The sequence below is a fragment of the Notolepis coatsorum genome, assembly GCF_963971535.1.
Source record: "Notolepis coatsorum genome assembly, contig: SCAFFOLD_311, whole genome shotgun sequence".
Taxonomy (NCBI): Eukaryota; Metazoa; Chordata; class Actinopteri; order Aulopiformes; family Paralepididae; genus Notolepis; species Notolepis coatsorum.
The window spans coordinates 222,248-248,259 of NW_028172053.1; the positions used below are offsets into that span (position 1 = coordinate 222,248).

At 44.5% G+C, this 26,012-nt stretch overlaps 2 protein-coding genes across 4 annotated transcripts in view; one reads left to right on the forward strand and one right to left on the reverse strand.

Annotated features, from left to right (window-relative positions):
- The window catches only part of LOC311248125 (low-density lipoprotein receptor-related protein 8-like), a gene marked incomplete at both ends in the record, with an annotated part of 99,349 nt that extends 92,642 nt beyond the window's left edge, over positions 1–6,707 (reverse strand). The window contains 2 exons of the mRNA XM_084339069.1: positions 3,153–3,560; positions 6,677–6,707. Coding sequence (XP_084195195.1) covers positions 3,153–3,560; positions 6,677–6,707 — 439 coding nt within the window. The remainder of the gene's footprint in view (positions 1–3,152; positions 3,561–6,676) is intronic.
- A 1,603-nt stretch (positions 6,708–8,310) lies between these two features.
- LOC311248123 (macrophage mannose receptor 1-like) lies at positions 8,311–15,764 on the forward strand. Of its 3 annotated transcripts, none has more exons than XR_014620915.1 (5): positions 8,311–9,054; positions 9,809–10,001; positions 10,707–10,790; positions 12,038–12,158; positions 15,566–15,764. XR_014620915.1 is itself a non-coding variant. In XM_084339067.1 (4 exons), the coding sequence occupies exons 1-4, from the start codon at positions 9,051–9,053 to the stop codon at positions 15,567–15,569; spliced, it is 285 nt and encodes a 94-aa protein (XP_084195193.1). In that variant the 5' UTR covers positions 8,311–9,050; the 3' UTR covers positions 15,570–15,764. The 3 variants fall into 3 exon arrangements, 1 of the variants encoding a protein (XP_084195193.1); XR_014620916.1 differs by having other exon boundaries at positions 12,038–12,150; XM_084339067.1 differs by lacking the exon at positions 12,038–12,158.
- Positions 15,765–26,012: the final 10,248 nt, after the last annotated feature.

Genomic DNA, 26,012 nt, shown 5'->3' on the forward strand with positions numbered 1-26,012 from the left:
TATTGATAACTAAGTGCTGTAATACATTTTCCCATTAACCGTGCAGCCCTAGTCCAGACTAACTGCCAGAGGTGTTCGCTCACAGAGGCCCTGGAGATGGTGGACCTGAGCTCAGAGGCCGTGGAGATGGTGGACCTGATCTCAGAGAGGAGATGGTGGACCTGAGCTCACAGAGGAGATGGTGGACCTGATCTCACAGAGGCCGTGGAGATGGTGGACCTGATCTCACAGAGGAGATGGTGGACCTGAGCTCACAGAGGAGATGGTGGACCTGAGCTCACAGAGGAGATGGTGGACCTGATCTCACAGAGGAGATGGTGGACCTGATCTCACAGAGGAGATGGTGGACCTGATCTCACAGAGGCCGTGGAGATGGTGGACCTGATCTCACAGAGGAGATGGTGGACCTGATCTCACAGAGGCCGTGGAGATGGTGGACCTGATCTCACAGAGGAGATGGTGGACCTGATCTCACAGAGGAGATGGTGGACCTGATCTCACAGAGGAGATGGTGGACCTGATCTCACAGAGGAGATGGTGGACCTGATCTCACAGAGGAGATGGTGGACCTGATCTCACAGAGGAGATGGTGGACCTGATCTCACAGAGGCCCTGGAGATGGTGGACCTGATCTCACAGAGGAGATGGTGGACCTGATCTCACAGAGGAGATGGTGGACCTGAGCTCACAGAGGAGATGGTGGACCTGAGCTCACAGAGGAGATGGTGGACCTGATCTCACAGAGGAGATGGTGGACCTGAGCTCACAGAGGAGATGGTGGACCTGATCTCACAGAGGAGATGGTGGACCTGATCTCACAGAGGAGATGGTGGACCTGATCTCACAGAGGAGATGGTGGACCTGATCTCACAGAGGAGATGGTGGACCTGATCTCACAGAGGAGATGGTGGACCTGAGCTCACAGAGGAGATGGTGGACCTGATCTCACAGAGGAGATGGTGGACCTGATCTCACAGAGGAGATGGTGGACCTGATCTCACAGAGGAGATGGTGGACCTGATCTCACAGAGGAGATGGTGGACCTGATCTCACAGAGGCCCTGGAGATGGTGGACCTGATCTCACAGAGGCCATGGAGATGGTGGACCTGATCTCACAGAGGCCATGGAGATGGTGGACCTGATCTCACAGAGGCCCTGGAGATGGTGGACCTGATCACAGAGGCCCTGGAGATGGTGGACCTGAGCTCACAGAGGAGATGGTGGACCTGATCTCAGAGAGGCCCTGGAGATAGTGGACCTGATCTCACAGAGGCCGTGGAGATGGTGGACCTGATCTCACAGAGGCCGTGGAGATGGTGGACCTGATCTCACAGAGGAGATGGTGGACCTGAGCTCAGAGGCCGTGGAGATGGTGGACCTGATCTCACAGAGGAGATGGTGGACCTGATCTCACAGAGGCCCTGGAGATGGTGGACCTGATCTCAGAGGCCGTGGAGATGGTGGACCTGATCTCACAGAGGCCCTGGAGATGGTGGACCTGATCTCACAGAGGCCCTGGAGATGGTGGACCTGATCTCACAGAGGCCGTGGAGATGGTGGACCTGATCTCACAGAGGAGATGGTGGACCTGATCTCACAGAGGCCCTGGAGATGGTGGACCTGATCTCAGAGAGGCCGTGGAGATGGTGGACCTGATCTCACAGAGGCCCTGGAGATGGTGGACCTGATCTCAGAGGCCATGGTATGCCAGCAGCTTAATAGCACAGACCCGGCTATTATTCAAGGGCTTCTTATACGCGCTCCCAAGGACACTTAACAGGTTGCCTAGCAACCTCAGGACAGTCACCCCTGCCTCCGTCTCTCCCGCCCCCCCCCCCCCCGCTCTCCTCCCAGAGCAGGTACCCGACTGGCTGGGGAGGGGAAAGAAAGACATCAATGGCCGCTAACTGGAGTTCATGACAGCGTCCGGAGGAGGAGGCGGCGAGGCGGGTCTGATGTTCTCACCACACATCTTGATAATGAACGCGGGGGCGGCGCTACAGTCGCTTAGTGAGACGCGCGCGGGACCTGAGGGCTCCCCTTCCTGACAGCGGTTCATTTCCTGGACAGCGTGGCCGGCTGATAGGTTCGCAGGATTAGTTGCGCCACGCGGGCAGCTCAGTAAAGAGACGTTCTTTCTACAACTCAAGTTCAGACCTATGTCACTTTATTTCATTACCACTAAAAGTGATCTTTCTTTATTGTATCAGAAACTTCTGAATGTTATCTTTCAAAGGCGCCCAGGCTCATGCATGTGCTATAAGTATAAAGTATAGTATTTTTGTTTGCAAGAAAAGCATCCTCAAAAACGAAAATGAAAATGACGAAAACGTTTCTGCCCGCATGTTAACACGCGGTCACATGACCCCGAGGCGTCTTCAATAGATGTCTCCTCGTCACTCGTCGAGCTGCAGCTCTGTCACTCAATGACTTTTCCTAAAAGTACCCGTTTTATCTGCAGCACGGTTTCTGAAATTTCAAAAAGACTTCAGGAAAAATGGAAGTAGAACGTTATTTCAGCTATTTCTGCTGAGCGGCCACCTCCCTCCCTCCTTGACCCTCCCTCCCTTTCACTCTCTCCCTCCCTCCCTCCCTTTCACTCTCTCCCTCCCTTTCTCTCCCTCCCTCCCTCTCTCTCTCCCTCTCTCGTTATCCCTCTTTCCCTCTCACTATACCTCCCTCTCCCTCCTTCTCACTTACATTTACATTTAGTCATTTAGCTGACGCTTTTATCCAAAGCGACTTACATGTTCTGTACGACAAGCCATCAGGAAGGAAGGGCACAACTCTATCAGCTGAGTAACAATGTTCATCAAAGTGTTGAGTGCTACAGTGTAGGTTAGTTTATTAGGACAAGTGCACGACAATAAGGTTAGTCAGGGTTAGATTTATTTTTTATTTTTTTATTCTTCCCCCCCCTCCCTCCCTCCCTCCCTCCCTCCCTCCCTCCCTCCCTCCCTCCCTTCTCTCCCTCCCATCTCCATTCTAAAGGCTGTGGGGTCATCTGACTTGTTCCCGGCGGGAATCAGTGTCATTTTCTCCATGGCTGTGCTGTGCTGGTGTTAAGCGGTAAAACACGTTTGTGAGTGGACCATTAAAGACGGCCGAGGTACAAAACAAAACACCCGCCTCACTGTGACCCAGAACTCACGGCAGTCGGCCTCGTCGGACCTGTCCTTGCAGTCGGGGTCTCCGTCGCACTTCCACGCCAGCCGCACGCACTCCCCGTTGGCGCAGCGGAGCTCCTCGGCCGTGCAGTTGGGTCGCCGGGCCCCCGGGGGATAGGGGGGGGGGACGCCGCTGCCGTCGACGCCGCCGCAGCGGTCCGGGCCCTCGTCCGAGCCGTCGGAGCAGTCGGGGTCCCCGTCGCAGCTCCACATGAGGGGCACGCACTCCGAGGTGTTGCAGCGTAGGTGGTTGGGCCCGCAGCTCGGCGCGGAGGAGCACTTCAGCTCGTCGCTGCCGTCCCCGCAGTCGTCGTCCCCGTCGCACACGTAGCCGCCCGCCAGGCACTTCCTGTTGGAGCACAGGAACTCCCCCCCGGGGCAGGCCTTGGCGTCTGGGGAGAGAGAGAGGAGAACTCACCCCTCAAGATTCAAGATTCAAGAGTGTTTATCGTCATGTGCTAGCAGTAGTAGTAGTAGTAGTAGTAGTAGTAGCAGTAGTAGTAGTAGTAGTAGTAGCAGTAGTAGCAGTAGTAGTAGTAGTAGTAGTAGTAGTAGTAGTAGTAGTAGTAGTAGTAGCAGTAGTAGTAGCAGTAGTAGTAGTAGTAGTAGTAGTAGTAGTAGTAGTAGTAGTAGCAGTAGTAGTAGTAGTAGTAGTAGTAGTAGTAGTAGTAGTAGTAGTAGCAGTAGTAGCAGTAGTAGTAGTAGTAGTAGTAGTAGTAGTAGTAGTAGTAGTAGTAGTAGTAGCAGTAGTAGTAGTAGTAGTAGTAGTAGTAGTAGCAGTAGTAGTAGTAGTAGCAGTAGCAGTAGTAGTAGTAGTAGCAGTAGTAGTAGTAGTAGTAGCAGTAGTAGTAGTAGTAGTAGTAGTAGTAGTAGTAGTATGGCAAGCCGTTTTAACATTTATTCCCATTTTCTAGCTAGCTGGGTACCTAGCTAGCTCATTCACAAGGACAATTTTGCGAATGAACTAGCTGGGTACCCAACTAGCTCATTCGCAAAGATGACCTAGCTAGCTGGGTACCCAGCTAGTTCAATCACAAAGACACATTCGCGAATGAGCTAGCTCACTACCTAGGCTGCAAATGTGTCAACTAGCTGGGTACCCAGCTAGCTAAGTAGCACGTGTCTTAGCTAGTTAACTAGCTGGCTTTGTCCCATAGGCTTTACACCAAATTTTGCCTCAGCTAGTAGCTAGCTCATTCGCAAAATGGTACTTGCGAATGAGCTAGCTGGGTACCCAGCTAGCTAATGTGTCAGCTAGCTGGGTACCCAGCTAGCTCATTCGCAAGGACCATTTTGCGAATGAGCTAGTTGGGTACCCAGCTAGCTAATGTGTTTTTGCAAATGAACTAGCTGGGTACCTAGCTAGCTCATTCGCAAGGACCATTTTGCGAATGAGCTAGTTGGGTACCCAGCTAGCTAATGTGTTTTTGCAAATGAACTAGCTGGGTACCCAGCTAGCTCATTCACAAAATAGTCCTTGTGAATGAGCTAGCTAGGTACCCAGCTAGTTCATTCGCAAAGACACATTAGCTAGCTGGGTACCTAGCTAGCTCATTCCCAAAATACTCCTTGTGAATGAGCTAGCTAGGTACCCAGCTAGTTCATTCGCAAAGACACATTAGCTAGCTGGGTACCCAACTAGCTAGCTTGTCTTTGCGAATCAGCTAGCTGGGTAGCTAGCTAGCTCATTTGCAAGGACACATTTGTGAATGAGCTAGTTGGTTAACCAGCTAGCTGATTCATGAGTGTTTGGGGGCGGGGGGTGTTGGTGTTTGGGGGCGAGGACCAGGCCAGCAAGGCCTCACCTCCATACTAGTATAGCTGGGCAGGCATAACAGAGTGTGAATGAGCTAGTTCGTTAACGAGCTAGCTCATTCGCAAGGACACATTTGTGAATGAGCTAGTTCGTTAACCAGCTAGCTCATTCGCAAAGACCATTTTGTGAATGAGCTAGCTGGGTACCCAACTAGCTCATTCGCAAAGATGACCTAGCTAGCTGGGTACCCAGCTAGCTAATGTGTCTTTGCGAATGAACTAGCTGGGTACCTAGCTAGCTCATTCACAGGAACAATTTTGCGAATGAACTAGCTAGGTACCCAACTAGCTCATTCGCAAAGATGACCTAGCTAGCTGGGTACCCAGCTAGCTAATGTGTCTTTGCGAATGAACTAGCTGGGTACCTAGCTAGCTCATTCACAGGAACAATTTTGCGAATGAACTAGCTAGGTACCCAACTAGCTCATTCGCAAAGATTACCTAGCTAGCTGGGTACCCAGCTAGTTCATTCGCAAAGACACATTTGCGAATGAGCTAGCTCACTACCTAGGTTGCAAATGTGTCAGCTAGCTGGGTACCCAGCTAGCTAGGTAGCACGTGTCTTAGCTAGTTAACTAGCCGGCTTTGTCCCATAGGCTTTACACCAAATTTTGCCTCAGCTAGTAGCTAGCTCATTCGCAAAATGGTACTTGCGAATGAGCTAGCTGGGTACCCAGCTAGCTGACACATTAGCTAGCTGGGTACCCAGCTAGCTCATTCGCAAGGACCATTTTGCGAATGAACTAGCTGGGTACCCAACTAGTTCATTCGCAAAGATGACCTAGCTAGCTGGGTACCCAGCTAGTTCATTCGCAAGGACCATTTTGCGAATGAACTAGCTGGGTACCCAACTAGTTCATTCGCAAAGATGACCTAGCTAGCTGGGTACCCAACTAGTTCATTCGCAAAGATGACCTAGCTAGCTGGGTACCCAGCTAGTTCATTCGCAAGGACCATTTTGCGAATGAACTAGCTGGGTACCCAACTAGTTCATTCGCAAAGATGACCTAGCTAGCTGGGTACCCAACTAGTTCATTCGCAAAGATGACCTAGCTAGCTGGGTACCCAGCTAGTTCATTCGCAAGGATCATTTTGCGAATGAGCTAGTTGGGTACCCAGCTAGTTCATTCGCAACCTGCGAATGAACTAGTTGGGTACCCAGCTAGTTCATTCGCAACCTGCGAATGAACTAGCTGGGATGAGTAGCAACGTCTGGGGGCGGACGTCTAGGGGCGTGGTACATGACGTAGCTGCTGGTATTTGCATTTCAATGATAGGGCAAATTTGATTGGGTCATTCTGAAGTCTGGGGGCAGGGCTAGGCATACAGAAATACGCTACAGCCCTTTCCGTGAGTAGGGGGTATCTGCAGAGCCGCAGAGCCAGGCTGGACGGGTTGGAGGCGGTCTGGACAAGTATTAGTGGTCTGGACAAGTATTTGCACTACTGCGCACCATTTTCAACTTCACTTTCGTCTCGTTTACATAGGTACATAGACAGTAATGTTACATCTAGACATTTATGACATGTAATAGAGTAAACTTGTAAATAGACAGTAATGTTACATCTAGACATACCAGATCTAGTAATAATAATAATAGTCCCTCAAACTGCAGGACATGTAAACAGTCAAGTTGCAGAACAACTGTTTGCACAAATGAGAAAGAACAATTACTTTTTAACGCAGCAACTACCATCGACCCATCTGTTCCTGATGAGAAACATCCTAGAACACTTCAACAACAACTATATGAATTGAAAATGGGGGACCCTGATGGAAACAAGACAAACGTCTTTCTCAGGTCTGCATCCCCTTAACAATTGTATGTATTGAGCCGTACTGTATTGTACCCATTCTGCAATCTGTTAAATAAAGTTTTCATTCATTCATTCATTCAACAAAAACAAGAAGCGAATGGACAACATCAAAAAGTTATTTGGGACGACAGCGGTGGCAATAAACAGCTACCACCAGGCTGTATTGGGTACATTTTCTACTTGCACTTGCATTAAAGATATTTAATGCATTAATCCTGTTTTTAATTGATCTAGGAAATAATGTATAAATGTCTTCATTCATCAAGTTCACTGTTCCTTACTAAGCTGTGTTTGTCATCTGCTTACAGTGTCACATATATGTACAGTTTATTCCTACTCCTATCCAAGCTCCGGGAGGGTCATCAAAGAGAAGTCGGGTCATCAAAGAGAAGTCGCCTATTCTTAGTCCTTGCCCCACAATGGTGGAATGAACTACCCACCCCAGTTAGGACAGCCGAATCCCGTCTAATCTTTCGCCGTCGACTAAAGACTCACTACTTCAACCATTATCTAAATAAAAAAAATCTAACCCTAACTAACCTTACTGTCATGCACTTGTCCTAATAAACTAACCTACACTGTAGCACTCGACACTTTATGAACATTGTTACTGAGACGAAAGTTAAGTTTACTCTATTATTACTAGATCTGGTATGTCATAAATGTCTAGATGTACACTTTATGAACATTGTTACTGAGACGAAAGTTAAGTTTACTCTATTATTGAGATCTGGTATGTCTAGAGATGTAACATTACTGTATATGTACACATCATGTCTAGATGTACACTTTATGAGCATTGTTACTGAGACGAAAGTTAAGTTTACTCTATTATTACTAGATCTGGTATGTCATAAATGTCTAGATGTACACTTTATGAACATTGTTACTGAGACGAAAGTTAAGTTTACTCTATTATTGAGATCTGGTATGTCTAGAGATGTAACATTACTGTCTATGTACACATCATGTCTAGATGTACACTTTATGAACATTGTTACTGAGACGAAAGTTAAGTTTACTCTATTATTACTAGATCTGGTATGTCTAGATGTAACATTACTGTCTATTTACAAGTTTACTCTATTATTACATGTCATAAATGTCTAGATGTAACATTACTGTCTATGTACCTATGTAAACGAGACGAAAGTGAAGTTGAAAATGGTGCGCAGTAGTGCAAATACTTGTCCAGACCACTAATACTTGTCCAGACCGCCTCCAACCCGTCCAGCCTGGCTCTGCGGCTCTGCAGATACCCCCTATTGCTTTCCGTGCACCCCGGTTCTGTTTATAGTCCCCAGCTCAACAAATTATGTGTTTTAAAATATGTTGCGACCGTCGGATTGTTGTTAAAAACGGAGGGATACTAGCTAAGGTGTGCGGGAGTTGGCGTATATAAGTTGATTGCTTTAAAACGGAGAGAAATTTCGTATTTACGCTGTTGTACGGGCTGATGGACGAAAATCTTTGGTTTTAGCCTAACGTAATTGGTGTTCAATTCGCGAGCGGGTAAGGGGCCTACGTAATGTTTAAAGAACAACATCTAAGGTTATGTGGAATTTACAAATCTAGATGTGAAGAAAGATTTTGAAAAGATGTTTTAATTTTCTTTTAAATTAGATAAGTTGCCGATGAGGAATCGTTAAAGGACGTGGCGAGGAGAGATGACGTGTGTTCGCTTCGGGTTTGCGCGATGAGCTCTGGGTATCGTAGTTTTAGTGTTTAAAGTTATGCCGTGTTTGTGAATGTTAAATGTGGGGAATGTTTGTGCTGCTGTGACACATTAAAGAACAACATCTAAGGTTATGTGGAATTTACAAATCTAGATGTGAAGAAAGATTTTGAAAAGATGTTTTAATTTTCTTTTAAATTAGATAAGTTGCCGATGAGGAATGTTAAAGGACGTGGCGAGGAGAGATGACGTATGTTCGCTTCCGGTTTGCGCGATGAGCTCTGGGTATCGTAGTTTTAGTGTTTAACGTTAAGCAGTGTTTGTGAATGTTAAATGTGGGGAATGTTTGTGCTGCTGTGACACATTAAAGAACAACATCTAAGGTTATGTGGAATTTACAAATCTAGATGTGAAGAAAGATTTTGAAAAGATGTTTTAATTTTCTGTTAAATTAGATAAGTTGCCGGATAAATTGCGATCGTTTTACCGGAAGTGGTCACGGACTCACGGCTTCTCAAACTACATTGTTCTACCGTCAACAATGTATTGAATGATCGGGAGAAACACACATCAAAATGGGTGAGTAAATAAGCTGACAATATTAGCATAGATGAATAAATAGCTAACGTTATCCAGTTGACATTACAGATCATAGCTTTCATAACGTCAGCTAACGTTAACGAAAGTAGAGTAGGTTTCATGTTAGCTGTACTGGTTGTTCATAGCTTGCTAGCTAGCTAACGTTACCTAACGTTAGTATATCGATAGCCTAATTTAACGTTAGCTATTTATCCATACTCTAACTACAGTAAATGTCTGGATGTAACGGTACTGTATATCTGTATGTCATGATGAATTGAAAATGGGAACCTGATGTAAACAAGACTTTCTATCTCTCTGTTATGCAACCCCAATTAGCAGTTGTTTTTACTGTATTTATTCTGCAATCTTAAATAAACAAATCAAACCTTAGCTAATTTCCCCCCATGATGTGATTGATTGAAAACGTTATTAACAGATTGCAGAATGGGTACAATACAGTACGGCTAAATTCACACAAGTACTAAAGATGCAGTTTATGACATAAAGATATACAGTACTTTGTAAGAAAACGAGATAATAAAATATATATACATCCGAAGGGGACTATATTATTCTCATGTACAATGAAGTTGTGATATTTTCTGTATTGTCGCAGTGAAAGGGTTAACCCGTTGGTAGTGTGGTAGTGAAAGGGTGTATGTATCTAGCTTTTTAAATCCATTTCAAGGTACATTCACACACTGTCATACTTTTGTTTCTGAAAGACAACTACTGTTTCATATTGTGTCAGATTCTCAGATAGTGGTCCCCGCCACAACCGTGTCACCTAGTACTTTCTACAAGCTGGGCAATGACTCCTTCAAACTGGTGGCCCAGAAGATGAAGTGGGACGAGGCCAGGAGGCAGTGCCAAGCAGACGACGCATATCTGGCCAATATCCTGAACCCGATAATACAAGCCTTCATTACCCTGCAGATCCATAAGTTATTATCCATAAATTATTATTATTATCTCTGTGTGTGGCGTTAGGCGCTGAGCGTGGCACGAATAAATTATTTTTCAGCCCGCTTTTGTATCGTGCATAAGAACACAAATACTCTCGATAATCTATAGTTTATTTGAAAACTATTCATAAATCAGCCGGAAAATGACAATGTGTTTTGTGTATTCCAGTAAATGGCTATTTTCGTGGAATTTCTCTGAAATTACTAGAACTCTCCGAAACTATACTCGTATTCAAAACGGTATAAAACGGAAATGTACTGATGAAAAAACAATCCGTTTTGTACATCTTTGACTGCAAGCAAGTCATTGATAAGCGACGGGTGTATTAGACACATAGCCATAATTTAAGATATAGTTTATGCATTCGCAAATGTGCTCATCCTCCCATTGATTAACGTGGTGGCATCCAAGCGATAAATTGTCATATCCGGCTGGCAACCAATGTGTTAACCCTTTCACTGCCACACGACAGAAGGTTAACCCTTTACTATCACGCAACCGACGGCGATGCTCCATCATTAGCTCTGCATCCGTGGAGCTAATGATGGAGCATCGCCGTCGGTTGTGTGATAGTAAAGGGCTAACCTTCTGTATTGTCACAGTGAAAGGGTCAAGGACACTGGGTCAGACAGTTGTTTGTTCACAGAGGATCTTGTTCTCTCTTGTGACTTCTCTTTTCTCAGACTGGCGGCCGGTTCAAGTGGGTGGACAACTGGCCTCTTTCCTAGTCAAGTCAAGTCAAGAGTTTTAATTGTCACGGCATACAGGTATACAATGAAATGCGGGTGGTCTTGCCCGCAACGATGTGCAATACAGTGGTACAACATATAATAGAATCCAATAAAAAAAAAAACATAGTGCAATAAACAGGTACAGGTAACATGGTGTGACATCTCGGTATCTGTACATAGTTATTTACAGAGCATGAAGGACATGCTACACCAAATGGGGGAGAAACGAGCCTACAATGAACGACGCCTGTGTCAGGGCTCTACAGTGCGAGCAAATTGCTCGCATATGCCCCTAAAAATATGTGTGTGCGAACCTGCAAAATCAAGTACTCGCACGGCGTGCGAGTGGGGCCGGCGAGTGCAGAGTACAGCCTCATTCGTCCTTTTTTTTCTCCGCTGCGAGAATCGTTAAAAAACTACAAGTCCCACAGTTCACAGCCGCATAAACGTTCCAATCACAGTAGAGTTTCCTGTGGTCACGCGACTGGAAACTGAAAGTAATTTTTAGCGTCAGCATAGATATATCTATGAGCGTCAGTGTCTGAGTCAGACAATACAGCCATGTATTGCCCATTCATTTTTATTTTGCGCGAAAGGTACCGGAGAATGAGAAGTCAGGCGAGGCAGCTCATGTTACAGAGGTGATAGTTAACCAAGATACTGACGCTAGCCAGCATGCTAGCGAGGCTACACCCACTACTACCCCCACTGTAGCACCCAATGTACCCACTGTAGCTAACTAGCTAATGAAGCTACACCCAATGTACCCACTGTAGCTAACGAAGCTACACCCAATGTACCCACTGTAGCTAACGATGCTACACCCACTGGAGCCGGAGGGAAGACATACAAATTTAACGTGAATTGGCTAAACATTTTCCCATGGCTAGAGTTGGAAAACAATGTCATGTTTTGTAAATATTGCAGAAACAGGCAGGCAATACGCCCTTTGTGTCGGGAAACCCGCACCTGAAGAGATTCGGTAGTAAAACACAACGTCTCGCGGCGGCACATCCAGTCATCCAGTGTAGAGATTTGTACATATTGAGAAAGGAGAGACCATCCTTGTGAGTTTGTTTAGCACACACACACAGTGTGGGCCAGTGACTTTGGTGCTATTGCACAGTTCCGTTCCCATTTGAACATGCACATACAGAGTACTACTATACATGTACATTTATTTTTGTTTAAAAAAATGTGAGTTTGTTAATAAACTCAGTTACTAGAAAAAAATTCACTGTGCTCCTAAATTTCTTTGTGTGCCCCTAAATGTTTTCATTTAGGAGCACCTGTGCCCCTAATGAAAAAGGTTAGCGTAGAGCCCTGTCTACATGGACGTGGACCGAACGTGGAAGACGGCAGCATGCAGCAACAGCCACTACTCTCTCTGCAAGAGGTCACCAGGTCTGAATATCTCTATATGATAATAATAATAATAATAATAATAATAATAATAATAATAATAATAATAATAATAATAATAATAATAATAATAACTTAATTTGCATAGCACCTTCACAGCAGTAATGTAGACATAATGGACATAAAATAGACATAGGCATAATATTAGCATGCAATTAGCATAAAATAGTGCAATAGTGCAGTGCAATAAAATCGCTCTAATTTACAGTACAATAATCACTGTGCATGTAATGAGTATAAGTAGCAGAGTGTATTAAAAGGCTACGGTGAACGAGGTACGTATTTAGCTTACTTTTGAAAATATTTAGTGATCTAGCCTAATGTCCATAGGGTGTTCCATGGCTTTGGTGCATCATTCGCAAAGGCTGCCTCCTTGATTTTCTTTTGGCTGTGGTTGGGAACCTTCAATAAACCAGCAGTCATTCATTAATTTGGCCGTCCTCAGACGGGTTCGCCAGTGGAGATTCCAATCATCCCGATCCTCCATACATCCGACCAGTTGCGTAGGGCTCTCCACACCTGCGTCCTTCCTCAGTATGTCTACATATGTTAGCGTGGGACGTCCTCTTGGTCGTCGCCCGTGTGTTGCCTCCCAGAGCACCAGCTTGGTGTGGGACGTCCTCTTGGTCCCCGTGTGTTGCCTCCCAGAGCACCAGCTTGGTGTGGGACGTCCTCTTGGTCCCCGTGTGTTGCCTCCCAGAGCACCAGCTTGGTGTGGGACGTCCTCTTGGTCCCCGTGTGTTGGCTCCCAGAGCACCAGCTTGGTGTGGGACGTCCTCTTGGTCGGGGCCCGTGTGTTGGCTCCCAGAGCACCAGCTTGGTGTGGGACGTCCTCTTGGTCCCCGTGTGTTGGCTCCCAGAGCACCAGCTTGGTGTGGGACGTCCTCTTGGTCGGGGCCCGTGTGTTGCCTCCCAGAGCACCAGCTTGGTGTGGGACGTCCTCTTGGTCCCCGTGTGTTGGCTCCCAGAGCACCAGCTTGGTGTGGGACGTCCTCTTGGTCGGGGCCCGTGTGTTGCCTCCCAGAGCACCAGCTTGGTGTGGGACGTCCTCTTGGTCCCGTGTGTTGCCTCCCAGAGCACCAGCTTGGTGTGGGACGTCCTCTTGGTCGGCCCCCGTGTGTTGCCTCCCAGAGCACCAGCTTGGTGTGTTGGCTCCCAGAGCACTAGCCCCGTGTGTCGGCTCCCAGAGCACTAGCCCCGTGTGTCGGCTCCCAGAGCACTAGCCCCGTGTGTTGGCTCCCAGAGCACTAGCTCCGTGTGTTGGCTCCCAGAGCACCAGCCCCGTGTGTTGCCTCCCAGAGCACCAGCCCCGTGTGTTGGCTCCCAGAGCACCAGCCCCGTGTGTTGGCTCCCAGAGCACTAGCCCCGTGTGTCGGCTCCCAGAGCACTAGCCCCGTGTGTTGGCTCCCAGAGCACCAGCCCCCATGTGTTGGCTCCCAGAGCACCAGCCCCCGTGTGTTGCTCCCAGAGCACTAGCCCCGTGTGTTGGCTCCCAGAGCACCAGCCCCCGTGTGTTGGCTCCCAGAGCACTAGCCCCGTGTGTTGGCTCCCAGAGCACTAGCTCCGTGTGTTGCCTCCCAGAGCACTAGCTCCGTGTGTTGCCTCCCAGAGCACCAGCCCCGTGTGTTGCCTCCCAGAGCACCAGCCCCCGTGTGTTGCTCCCAGAGCACTAGCTCCGTGTGTCGGCTCCCAGAGCACCAGCCCCGTGTGTTGCCTCCCAGAGCACCAGCCCCCGTGTGTTGCTCCCAGAGCACTAGCTCCGTGTGTCGGCTCCCAGAGCACCAGCCCTGTGTGTTGCCTCCCAGAGCACTAGCTCCGTGTGTCGGCTCCCAGAGCACCAGCTTGCTAGTCGGAAGTACGTGGTGTCGGTGGCAGTGACCTGCAAGTTTCATCCTCCTGGATGCCACCTTGTCGCTCAGCCTTGGTAGTCCCCCGTACAGATGCTTGTTGGTTACATGCTCATTCAGAACGCAGTTTCCCGCCTGATCTCAAACCTACCGAAGTCGGCCCATGTCACCCCACTTCTTAGGGACCTGCACTGGCTCCCCATTGCTGCACGAATCCGCTTCAAGGCCCTCGACCTAGCATACCGTGTGGCAAAGGGAACGGCTCCCGCCTACCTCCGGTCAATGGTCTCTAACTACACACCCTCAAGACCCCTACGCTCTGCATCTTCTGGCCGCCTCAGACCTACTCCTATCCGAGCTCCGGGAGGGTCATCAAAGAGAAGCCGCCTATTCTCAGTCCTTGCCCCATAATGGTAGAACGAACTTCCCACCACAGTTAGGAGCCGAATCCTGTCCAATCTTTTGCTGTCGACTAAAGACACACTTCTTCAACCAATATCTGAAATACAATTAATAAATATATCTAACCCTAACTAACCTTACTGTCATGCACTTGTCCTAATATACTAACCCAGTGGTTATTCCTAATACCATTATTTATTGTTAACTTGTACGAAAGGGGTACTAGAACTAGCAAACTCTTCCACACAATTCTCAAACAATGCAAGGGGAATTGAGAACATAATAACTAACATTCTCACATAGCAAGTGAGAAAATGAAGAACAACTGTGAAAATTAAGAACAACTGTATTTCAGCAAATGTACTTCATTCAAACACTCTCTGAATGAACACTCTCCATATCTCTCTCACACTCTCTCCATCTCACACACTCTCTCTCTCTCTCTCACACATGCACAAAGTGTAACAGGCGAGGGATAATACAGTTCAAACAAATAAGTGTATTTCTCTGTCTTGTCAGATTCTATCTCTCCCCCACTGTGTCTCTCCCTCCCCATCTCTCTCCCCCCTCTCTCTCCTCTTTCTCTCTCCCTCTATCTCCTTCCCTTTCTCTCTCCTTCTCTCTCCCTCTCTCTCCTTCCCTTTCTCTCTCCCTCTCTCTCTTCCCCCTCTCTCTCCCCCTCATTCTGTCTCTCTCACACACACACAAATTTTGCGTGGGCTGATCCATAGTGGGCGAGTGCCTGCGGTCAACCGCGGTGGCGATCAAACTAAAATATTTTTATTGTTTGCGGTTAATTTGCGACCTGGTTAGTTAAAATACAAATATAATTAGCATAATACCGCCGATATCCTGCATCAAATCCCGACTCTTTCCAGAGGGATCTTCTTCCAATCAAATAAAGTCTAATCCGACGGCAGTAACAGCATAAGGATGAATGAATAGTGATGTGGATGTAAATCAACAAAACACTTGTAGTCCATTCTAGAAGTGACGGAAGGCTTTGAGAAACGAGTGTTCAGTCGCTCGGTATAGTGTGTGGCTACTTACCAGCTTTCGCTATGCGAAACTTAATTTAGTCTCTTGAAACCTGTTTTTTCATGCATTAGTATTATCTCATCCCGATTCTCCTTATTTCAGGTGAGTGGCACTGGATCGACAACAGCGTCGTGGACTACACCAACTGGAAAGTCGGGTATCTCATGATGCAGCAGTTAAGGTGTTGATACCATTCAGCACCACATATCTGTGTGAAGCTGGCTTTTCATCCATGACGGCTCTGAAAACAAAATATAGGGCCAAGTTGAGCCTTGAGGATGACATGCGTGTTGCCTTGTCAAAGATCTCCCCACGTACTGACCGTATTATTAGCCGGCAGCAGCAGACCTCGCATTGAGCTAGAAATGTCCACTGAGTGAACTAGTGCTTATTTTCTGTATTTATTTATATTTTTTGAGAAATGGTAACTTGGTGATCCTTTTCTGTATTTAAAAAGAATACATGATTTTCTGTTTTTGAGAAATGGTCACACTTATCCAAATATGCTATTTTTATGGAAAAGTGTGCAGCTGCATGTGCAGCTGCAACAGATAGCACTTTAGTGATAATTTTCTGTAATTATTAATGCTATTTGATTTACTAATAACTACAAGCAGTGTAATGTCAACAGTACTAAGCCATTTAGACCTGAAACACCTGTTAATAATGCATTATATAGCCTGCATATACACACAAATGTGTTTCCCGGTTTCTTAAATAAACATTATTTTGAAAGCAAGCACTTTTGTCATCATTGTAGCAAAAAAGACAGGACCGGAAAAGTCTTTATCGTATGTAGGGGTGACCCCCCCCCCCCCCCCCCCCAACCACCTCCAATGTACAGTCCCCCCCCACCCCACCTACCCAACCTCCTCCAATGTACAGTTTCTACGTCAAATGTATATACTCTCTTTTCTGGACTATTTTTGTATCACAAACGGTACTGTATTTGCAAATCTGGTAAATCTGGTATGTCATAAATGTATAGATGTAGCAGTACTGTCTATCTGTATGTCATGTATGTCATATATGTCCTGATGAATTGAAAATGGGGGACCCTGATGTAAACAAGACGAAAGCCTTTCTCTGGTCTGCATCCCCTTAACAATTGTGTGTATTGAGCTGTACTGTACTGTACCCATTCTGCAATCTGTTAATACAGTTTTCAATCAATCATTCGGTCATGTTGCATTGCAACTACCGCCCTGTTTCTATTCTTATCTCCATCTCGAAAGTCATGGAAAAAATAGTCTACGAACAGGTCGAAAAGTACCTAGCGGAAAAAAATCTAATCTACGAATTCCAATCTGGCTTCAGAACATCCCACTCCACTGACACATTGATTGATTGAAAAGTTTATTAACAGATTGCAGAATGGGTACAGTACAGCTCAATACATACAATTGTTAAGGGGATGCAGACCAGAGAAAGACTTTCGTCTTGTTTACATCAGGGTCCCCCATTTTCATTCATTCATCATCAATTCACCTGCTCTATTTGAACGACCACATCAAACAAGAGGTGGACGCAGGCAAATACTGCGGCATGGTCATGCTGGACCTACAAAAGGCCTTCGACACTGTCAATCACTCCATTCTGATTGAGTGAGCTGGATGCAATCCTACCTGCAGCTGTGTTTGTCGACGGTGACTTGAAATGCAAAGCAGTTGAATATATATATATTCCATGAAATATGACAGAATCAACAGACGAATATTTATGTGGCGATAAAATACAAGACTTTGAATGCGATATCGACCCAGAAAGACGTGTTTAATTCCATTGAAGCCAATTGTAATTATTATACGGAGTAACAATTTAGTGAATGTATAGTATTAGATAACACATTTTCGTTAATACATTTCAAGGGGGGTCTATGTAGAAGACGTCAATGCTGCTTACAATACTTTTTTGAATATCTATCGGACACTTTACGATAGGCACTGCCCAATGGTTCAACATAAACAAAAAAGTAATGACAATAGAAAACCATGCTGGATAACAAAGTGGTTAGAGAATGCATGTAAAAAGAAAAACAAACTATAGAGATTTGATCAAATGTAGAAAAAAGGCTGCTGAAACTAAATACAAAGTGTATAAGAATAAGTTAGTATTCATTATGAGATGGGCCAAGAAAGATTATTACAATAGATTGTTAGGCGGAAATAAAAATAATAAATAAGGTAATGGGAAATAAATCAGCGTCCATAAAAATGCCTAGCCATTTCATTAGTAATAGTAAGACTATAAAAAACATGAATGAGGTGGTTAATGAATTCAACAATTTTTTTGTGAATGTGGGGCCAAATCTGGCAGATGCCATTCAAAAACACGATGAACCATTACAGGAAGGATGGAGAGGAGATAGTAAAGTACTGCAGTCTATGTTTTTGGGAAATGTCAGTGAAGCAGAAATCATATCCATTGTATCAAAGTCAAAGAATAAGACATCCATTGACAGTGATGGGATAATAATAATTTTATTTGTATAGCACTTTTCATACAGAGGTTGCAGTTCAAAGTGCTTCACAACAGTAGAACATACAGGCATAAGCAAGCATAAAAAAATTATAAGAACATTTAAATACAAAGAGATAGAGATACAGTAATACAAATCTAGTCCCTTTGCAGGTTGATGTGAACACAACATGCAAAGAACATGCAATACAAAGATAATAAACATACATACTAATTGTGTAGTAGTTATTATTATTGTATTAATATTCTACAGTATCGGCAGATCGCTGCCATCTCAAATGAATCTTCTGTACATCCCTGCAAGAAAGCCATTGAGAATATATATACTGTGTTATTTAATTTATTTAATCCATATGTGTTGTCTGGAAGCACTTTGCCGTATTCTATTATAATATTTTTTTTTTTTGTGTTTTATGTTACATACGTCTGGTGGCAATCAATTTCCCCCTTTGGGGATTAATACAGTATATTCTCTCAAATCATTTTCAATTCTCCGTTTTCTATCAACAAATCTCGCATATCCTTGTCAGACAGATTGCCATACATGTCCTATTACATTCTAACATTTCTCTACTCTACTACTGTAACGTTGAATCTTGAGACACAACTATATTTGAAAGGAACTGCAAACTTGAACCACGGCCGTGACGTATGTTCGCTTCCGGTTTGCGCGATGAGTTACTGTATAAACGGTTTCCATCTAGTCCCTTTGCAGGTTGATGTGAACACAACATGCAAAGAACATGCAATACAAAGATAATAAACGTACATACTAATTGTGTAGTAGTTAGTTATTATTATTAAACACTAAAACTACGATACCCAGAGCTCATTGCGCAAACCAGAAGCGAACATACGTCATCTTTCCTCGCCACTTCCTTTAACTATTCCTCACCGGCAACTTATCTAATTTAAAAGAAAATTAAAACATCTTTTCAAAATCTTTCTTCACATCTAGATTTGTAAATTCCACATAACCTTAGATGTTGTTCTTTAAACATTACGTAGGCCCCTTACCCGCTCGCGAATTGAACGCCACCCCATACGTTAGGCTAAAACCAAGGATTTTCGTCCATCAGCCCGTTTTAAACAGCGTAAATACGACATTTCTCTCCGTTCTTAAAGCAATCAACTTATATACGCCAACTCCCCCACACCTTAGCTAGTATCCCTCCGTTTTTAACAACAATCCGACGGTCGCAACATATTTTAAAACACATAGTTTGTTTAGCTGGGGACTATAAACAGAACCGGTGTATCCGTATTTCTGTATGCCTACCTAGCCCTGCCCCCAGACTTCAGAATTACCCACTATATATTATATTCTCAATGGCTTTCTTGTTGCAGGGATGTACAGAAGATTCATTTGAGATGGCAGCGATCTGCCGATACTGTAGAATATTAATACAATAATAATAACTAACTACTACACAATTAGTATGTACGTTTATTATCTTTGTATTGCATGTTGTGTTCACATCAACCTGCAAAGGGACTATAATATGGAAACCGTTTATACAGTAACTCATCGCGCAAACCGGAAGCGAACATACGTCATCTTTCCTCGCCACGTCCTTTAACTATTCCTCACCGGCAACTTATCTAATTTAAAAGAAAATTAAAACATCTTTTCAAAATCTTTCTTCACATCTAGATTTGTAAATTCCACATAACCTTAGATGTTGTTCTTTAAACATTACGTAGGCCCCTTACCCGCTCGCGAATTGAACGCCACCCATACGTTAGGCTAAAACCAAAGATTTTCGTCCATCAGCCCGTTTTAAACAGCGTAAATACGACATTTCTCTCCGTTCTTAAAGCAATCAACTTATATACGCCAACTCCCCCACACCTTAGCTAGTATCCCTGCGTTTTTAACAACAATCCGACGGTCGCAACATATTTTAAAACACATAATATTAGCTAAAACCAAAGATTTTCGTCCATCAGCCCGTTTTAAACAGCGTAAATACGACATTTCTCTCCGTTCTTAAAGCAATCAACTTATATACGCCAACTCCCCCACACCTTAGCTTGTATCCCTCCGTTTTTAACAACAATCCAAGGTCGCAACATATTTTAAAACACATAATTTGTTGAGCTGGGGACTATAAACAGATCCAGGGTGCACGGAAAGGGCTGTAGCGTATTTCTGTATGCCTAGCCCTGCCCCCAGACTTCAGAATGACCCAATCAAATGTGCCCTGTCATTGAAATGCAAATACCAGCATCTGCGTCATGTACCACGCCCCTAGACGTCCGCCCCCAGACGTTGCTACTCATCTCAGCTAGTTCATTCGCAGGTTGCGAATGAACTAGCTGGGTACCCAACTAGCTCATTCGCAAAGATGACCTAGCTAGCTGGGTACCCAGCTAGCTAATGTGTCTTTGCGAATGAACTAGCTGGGTACCTAGCTAGTTCATTCGCAAGGATCATTTTGCGAATGAACTAGCTGGGTACCCAACTAGTTCATTCGCAAAGATGACCTAGCTAGCTGGGTACCCAGCTAGTTCATTCGCAAGGATCATTTTGCGAATGAGCTAGTTGGGTACCCAACTAGCTCATTCGCAAAGATGACCTAGCTAGCTGGGTACCTAGCTAGCTCATTCGCAAAGACAAATTTGCGAATGAGCTAGCTCACTACCTAGGTTGCAAATGTGTCAGCTAGCTGGGTACCCAGCTAGCTAGGTAGCACGTGTCTTAGCTAGTTAACTAGCCGGCTTTGTCCCATAGGCTTTACACCAAATTTTGCCTCAGCTAGTAGCTAGCTCATTCGCAAAATGGTCCTTGCGAATGAGCTAGCTGGGTACCCAGCTAGCTGACACATTAGCTAGCTGGGTACCCAGCTAGCTCATTCGCAAGGACCATTTTGCGAATGAACTAGCTGGGTACCCAACTAGTTCATTCGCAAAGATGACCTAGCTAGCTGGGTACCCAGCTAGTTCATTCGCAAGGATCATTTTGCGAATGAACTAGCTGGGTACCCAACTAGTTCATTCGCAAAGATGACCTAGCTAGCTGGGTACCCAGCTAGTTCATTCGCAAGGATCATTTTGCGAATGAGCTAGTTGGGTACCCAGCTAGTTCATTCGCAAAGATGACCTAGCTAGCTGGGTACCCAGCTAGTTCATTCGCAAGGATCATTTTGCGACTGAGCTAGTTGGGTACCCAGCTAGTTCATTCGCAACCTGCGAATGAACTAGCTGGGATGAGTAGCAACGTCTGGGGGCGGACGTCTAGGGGCGTGGTACATGACGTAGCTGCTGGTATTTGCATTTCAATGATAGGGCACATTTGATTGGGTCATTCTGAAGTCTGGGGGCAGGGCTAGGCATACAGAAATACGCTACAGCCCTTTCCATGCACCCTGGTTCTGTTTATAGTCCCCAGCTCAACAAATTATGTGTTTTAAAATATGTTGCGACCTTGGATTGTTGTTAAAAACGGAGGGATACTAGCTAAGGTGTGCGGGAGTTGGCGTATATAAGTTGATTGCTTTAAAACAGAGAGAAATGTCGTATTTACGCTGTTTAAAACGGGCTGATGGACGAAAATCTTTGGTTTTAGCTAATATTATGCGTTTTAAAATATGTTGCGACCGTCGGATTGTTGTTAAAAACGCAGGGATACTAGCTAAGGTGTGCGGGAGTTGGCGTATATAAGTTGATTGCTTTAAGAACGGAGAGAAATGGCGTATTTACGCTGTTTAAAACGGGCTGATGGACGAAAATCTTTGGTTTTAGCCTAACGTATGGGGTGGCGTTCAATTCGCGAGCGGGTAAGGGGCCTACGTAATGTTTAAAGAACAACATCTAAGGTTATGTGGAATTTACAAATCTAGATGTGAAGAAAGATTTTGAAAAGATGTTTTAATTTTCTTTTAAATTGGATAAGTTGCCGGTGAGGAATAGTTAAAGGACGTGGCGAGGAAAGATGACGTATATTCGCTTCCGGTTTGTGCGATGAGCTCTGGGTATCGTAGTTTTAGTGTTTAACGAAGACCACTACACTTCCGCGTTACATTGAAATCGGGGAGGAGATTGCGGGGGGAGCATATGAATGAATGTGGACGAGAGCCGTGATGTAAGTGGTTGCCGATACGGCTGTGGGGGTGCTAGAGACATGATCGAATAGACGTTTATGCGCCTCGCTCTCCTGAACACGGCGTGACCCATAACTAATCGATCAGAACTAAATCGGCAGAGAAAAAGCCCATTTTAAAGCACCTATTCCGCATGGACATGCGCAGAGTGCCCATGGAGTCTGGACGACGCGAGATGACGCTCGAATGAATGTGGACTGTTCTATCAAAGGGGGGAGCTTCGGTGGCCAATGTCCTTTCAGCCGAACAGGATAATGAAAAAATGATCCCACTAAATGGCCAGACGCGTCTTATGGCGACATCTACAATTACCTCATTGAGTCTCCAGGTAGACTAATGTTTATATTTAAGTGCAGCGGTCTGTAGCCACTTACATGACCATCGAAGCTCCCCCCTCTGATGGAACAGTCCACATTCATTCATAATCCAATGTACAGTGTTGTTTGTACAGTTGTACAGTGTCCCCCACCCACCCCTCCTACCCAACCCCCCCCCCCCCACTCCTACCCAACATATTGTTTTCTGAATGATATTTACTATTATAGATGTTGCATTAAGTTTAAGTAGAATTAACAATTCCCCCCCAAAATCTATCTACTTTCTCTAAATATCTCTCATGTATCTCTGTACATGTCAAAATACTTCCCAAAGGTCAGTGAATACCATGATCACAACACCAGAGGGAGCTCCACAAATCATGTAAAACCCAGATTCGGCTCAAACAAGGGACTAAACACGTTTAGCAATTATGCCACATCAATGTGGAACGCCCTACCCAAAGCTGTAAAGGAATGTGAATCACTACCCACTTTCAATAACACTCTCAAAAAACACCTACGGGAGACTGCAATTCGAAACTGGCCCCTACAAATGTCCTAACCCAGTTGTACAATAAATGACCAAGTATGGCTTTGTCAGTATTCCAATGTACAGTGTACAATGTGTGTGTCCCCCCCACCTCCAATGTACAGCCCCCACCCAACCTCCTCCAATGTAGTTTCTACGTCAAATACACTCTTTTTCTGGACACTTTTGTATCACAAACAGTACTGTATTTGCAAATCTGATATGTCATAAATGTATAGATGTACTGTCTATCTGTATGTCATATATGTTATGATGAATTGAAAATGGGGAACCCTGATGTAAACAAGACGAAAGTCTTTCTCTGGTCTGCAACCCCTTAACAATTGTATGTATTGAGCTGTACTGTACTGTACCCATTCTGCAATCTGTTAATAAACTTTTCAATCAATCAATCAATCAAGAGGCTCTATTGTTATGCCTTATTGCCCAACATTACAAAATTGATTATTCTTATTTATACTAACAATGACTAAATTCACACCATTCAAAAGTGTCATTATCACTGTTTTGTTTAGCTAGAATACCTGCACCACAATATAATTTGTGAATTATTAGCCCACTCACCCCCCACAGAGGTGATAAGAGGCATTGAGTTTCAAAAACACACAAATTATTCAAGAACATGCTTGTCAGAGGATGGTTTATTAATCCAGAAATTGTAAGAATTCTATTTACATGATCTATTATGCCAGTAATACTCTCAGTATTCATTCAGTGTACTCATGCATTCACAGGAATATTGTTAATTGTTCAATATATATATACAAAAAAAATGTAATTGTTTAATTTGGGTTAACCTTCTGTCGTGTGGCAGTGAAAGGGTTAAGTGGCACTTTGGTAATTCACATGTAAAATAGAGTGGTTATTTGTGCTTGACAGGTGAACGCCGAACGCTGCCTAGTCAAAGCAAGTCTGAAATAATGTGAAAAAGAGTTCCAGTAAAAGCATTGTAAAAAGTTTTTTTTTTTTGCTGTTTAAAATATATTTTTTCTTGACGTTTCTTTTTATGAAGGAGAGCATGGCGCTGTAATATTATTTAAAGGCACTTAATGCCATTGTAAAATTAAGTGGGAGTGTTGTAATATTATTTAAAGGGACTTGAATGCCATTGTAAAATTAAGTGAGAGTGTTGTAATACAGTACTTTTACCTTACCACTAGATGGCACTATCAGTCACTCTCTTTTTTTTTTGTGCTGCTTAGGCACTCTTTCGAAGTTGGTTTTCGGTTAGAGTTTGTCTTAGAGCATGAATGAATGAATGAAAACTTTATTTAACAGATTGCAGAATGGGTACAATACAGTACGGCTCAATACATACAATTGTTAAGGGGATGCAGACCTGAGAAAGACGTTTGTCTTGTTTCCATCAGGGTCCCCCCGATAGAACGCCATGATATTCTGTACCCGCAAAAAGCTAAAACAAAAGGCTGGCTGTCACAAAACAGTCACATCTAGAGACCTCAAAACCTACTCTAGCGAGGCCTTTAACCTTGAACTGGAGAGCCTGGACTGGTCAGATGAGCTCAATGGTACACTGGTTGAAGAAACATGGCTTGGCTTCAAAACCAAATTCTCAACAATACTAAACAACATGGCCCCCCTAAGAACCACCAGGGTAAAAAATTGCGCTGAGCCGTGGATGCACACTGAAATACTGACCGTAAAAGTAAAAGTCAGTCAAAGCTTACCAAAAGCACAAGCAGTGAACTCCAAGCCCATGTGACTGAACTCAAACTAGAAAGAAACAGACTAAGAAATGACGTAAACTCCATGATAAAAACTGCAAAAAAAAATCATCAATGACAAAACTGAGGAAAACAAAAATAAACCACATGAACTTTTTAAATTACTCAATAATCAACTAGGCTGCAGTAAAAAACTTAAAATCAGGTTCTCAAACATAAACATAAAGACGGACAACACGCTCATCACAGACAAACTGGATGTAGCCAATTACTTAAACACTTTCTTCACAAACATAGCCACAACACTGATAAACAAACTACCCTCCCACTCAGGGCAGTATGGGGTAGAACACATAGTAGCATACTACAAGAACCTAGGCGTCCACAAAGACGATTTCAAACTGGAAATGGTAACTATACAGATGAGGTACTCAAAAAACTGAGCGCCCTCCAACCGAACAAGGCCACTGGCCATGACAACATCCCCTCCAAATTCCTCAGAGACTCAGCAGCCGCCATCACCCCAGTCATCACACACATAATAAACCTCTCCATAAAACAGGGACACGTCCCCAAGGACTTCAAAATTGCGAGAGTAACACCCCTGCACAAAAAGGGCAGCAAATTAGACCCAGGCAACTACCGCCCTGTTTCTATCCTTACATCCATCTCGAAAGTCATGGAAAAAATAGTATACGAACAGGTCGAAAAGTACCTCGCGGATAAAAATCTAATCTACGAATTCCAATCTGGCTTCAGAACATCCCACTCCACTGACACATGCCTTCTCTATTTGAACGACCACATCAAGCAAGAGGTGGACGCGGGCAAATACTGCGGCATGGTCATGCTGGACCTACAAAAGGCCTTCGACACTGTCAATCACACCATTCTGATTGACAAGCTAAAAGCAATTGGTTTTGATAGTCTATCAGTGAGCTGGATGCAATCCTACCTGGAGGGGAGAGAGCAGATGGTGGAGGTAAACGGTACCCTACCCCCCCCCCCTCACAGTAAGCTGTGGTGTTCCACAAGGAAGCATACTAGGTCTGCTACTGTTCCTAATTTATGCAAATGACATGTCGTCAGCTTGTGACTGCAACTTGTTCCTTTTTGCGGACGACTCAGCCCTGCTGGTCTCTGACAAGAACAAGTTGCAGGTTGAAAAAACCCTCAGCACGGAACTAGGCAAAATCCGTAAATGCCCAAAACCCCCACTACCTCCTAATAGACAGTCTCCTCCCCACCGCATGTATATATTCCCTCCCCGCCGTATGTATTTCTCTCCCACCCACCCACCCCCTCCTAATGTACAGTCCCCTCCCCATCATATATACTCTGTCAGGATCTAGGGGTAACAGTACTGTATATTTGAATACCGTTTATGTCACAAATGTATCAGTACTAAATACCTAT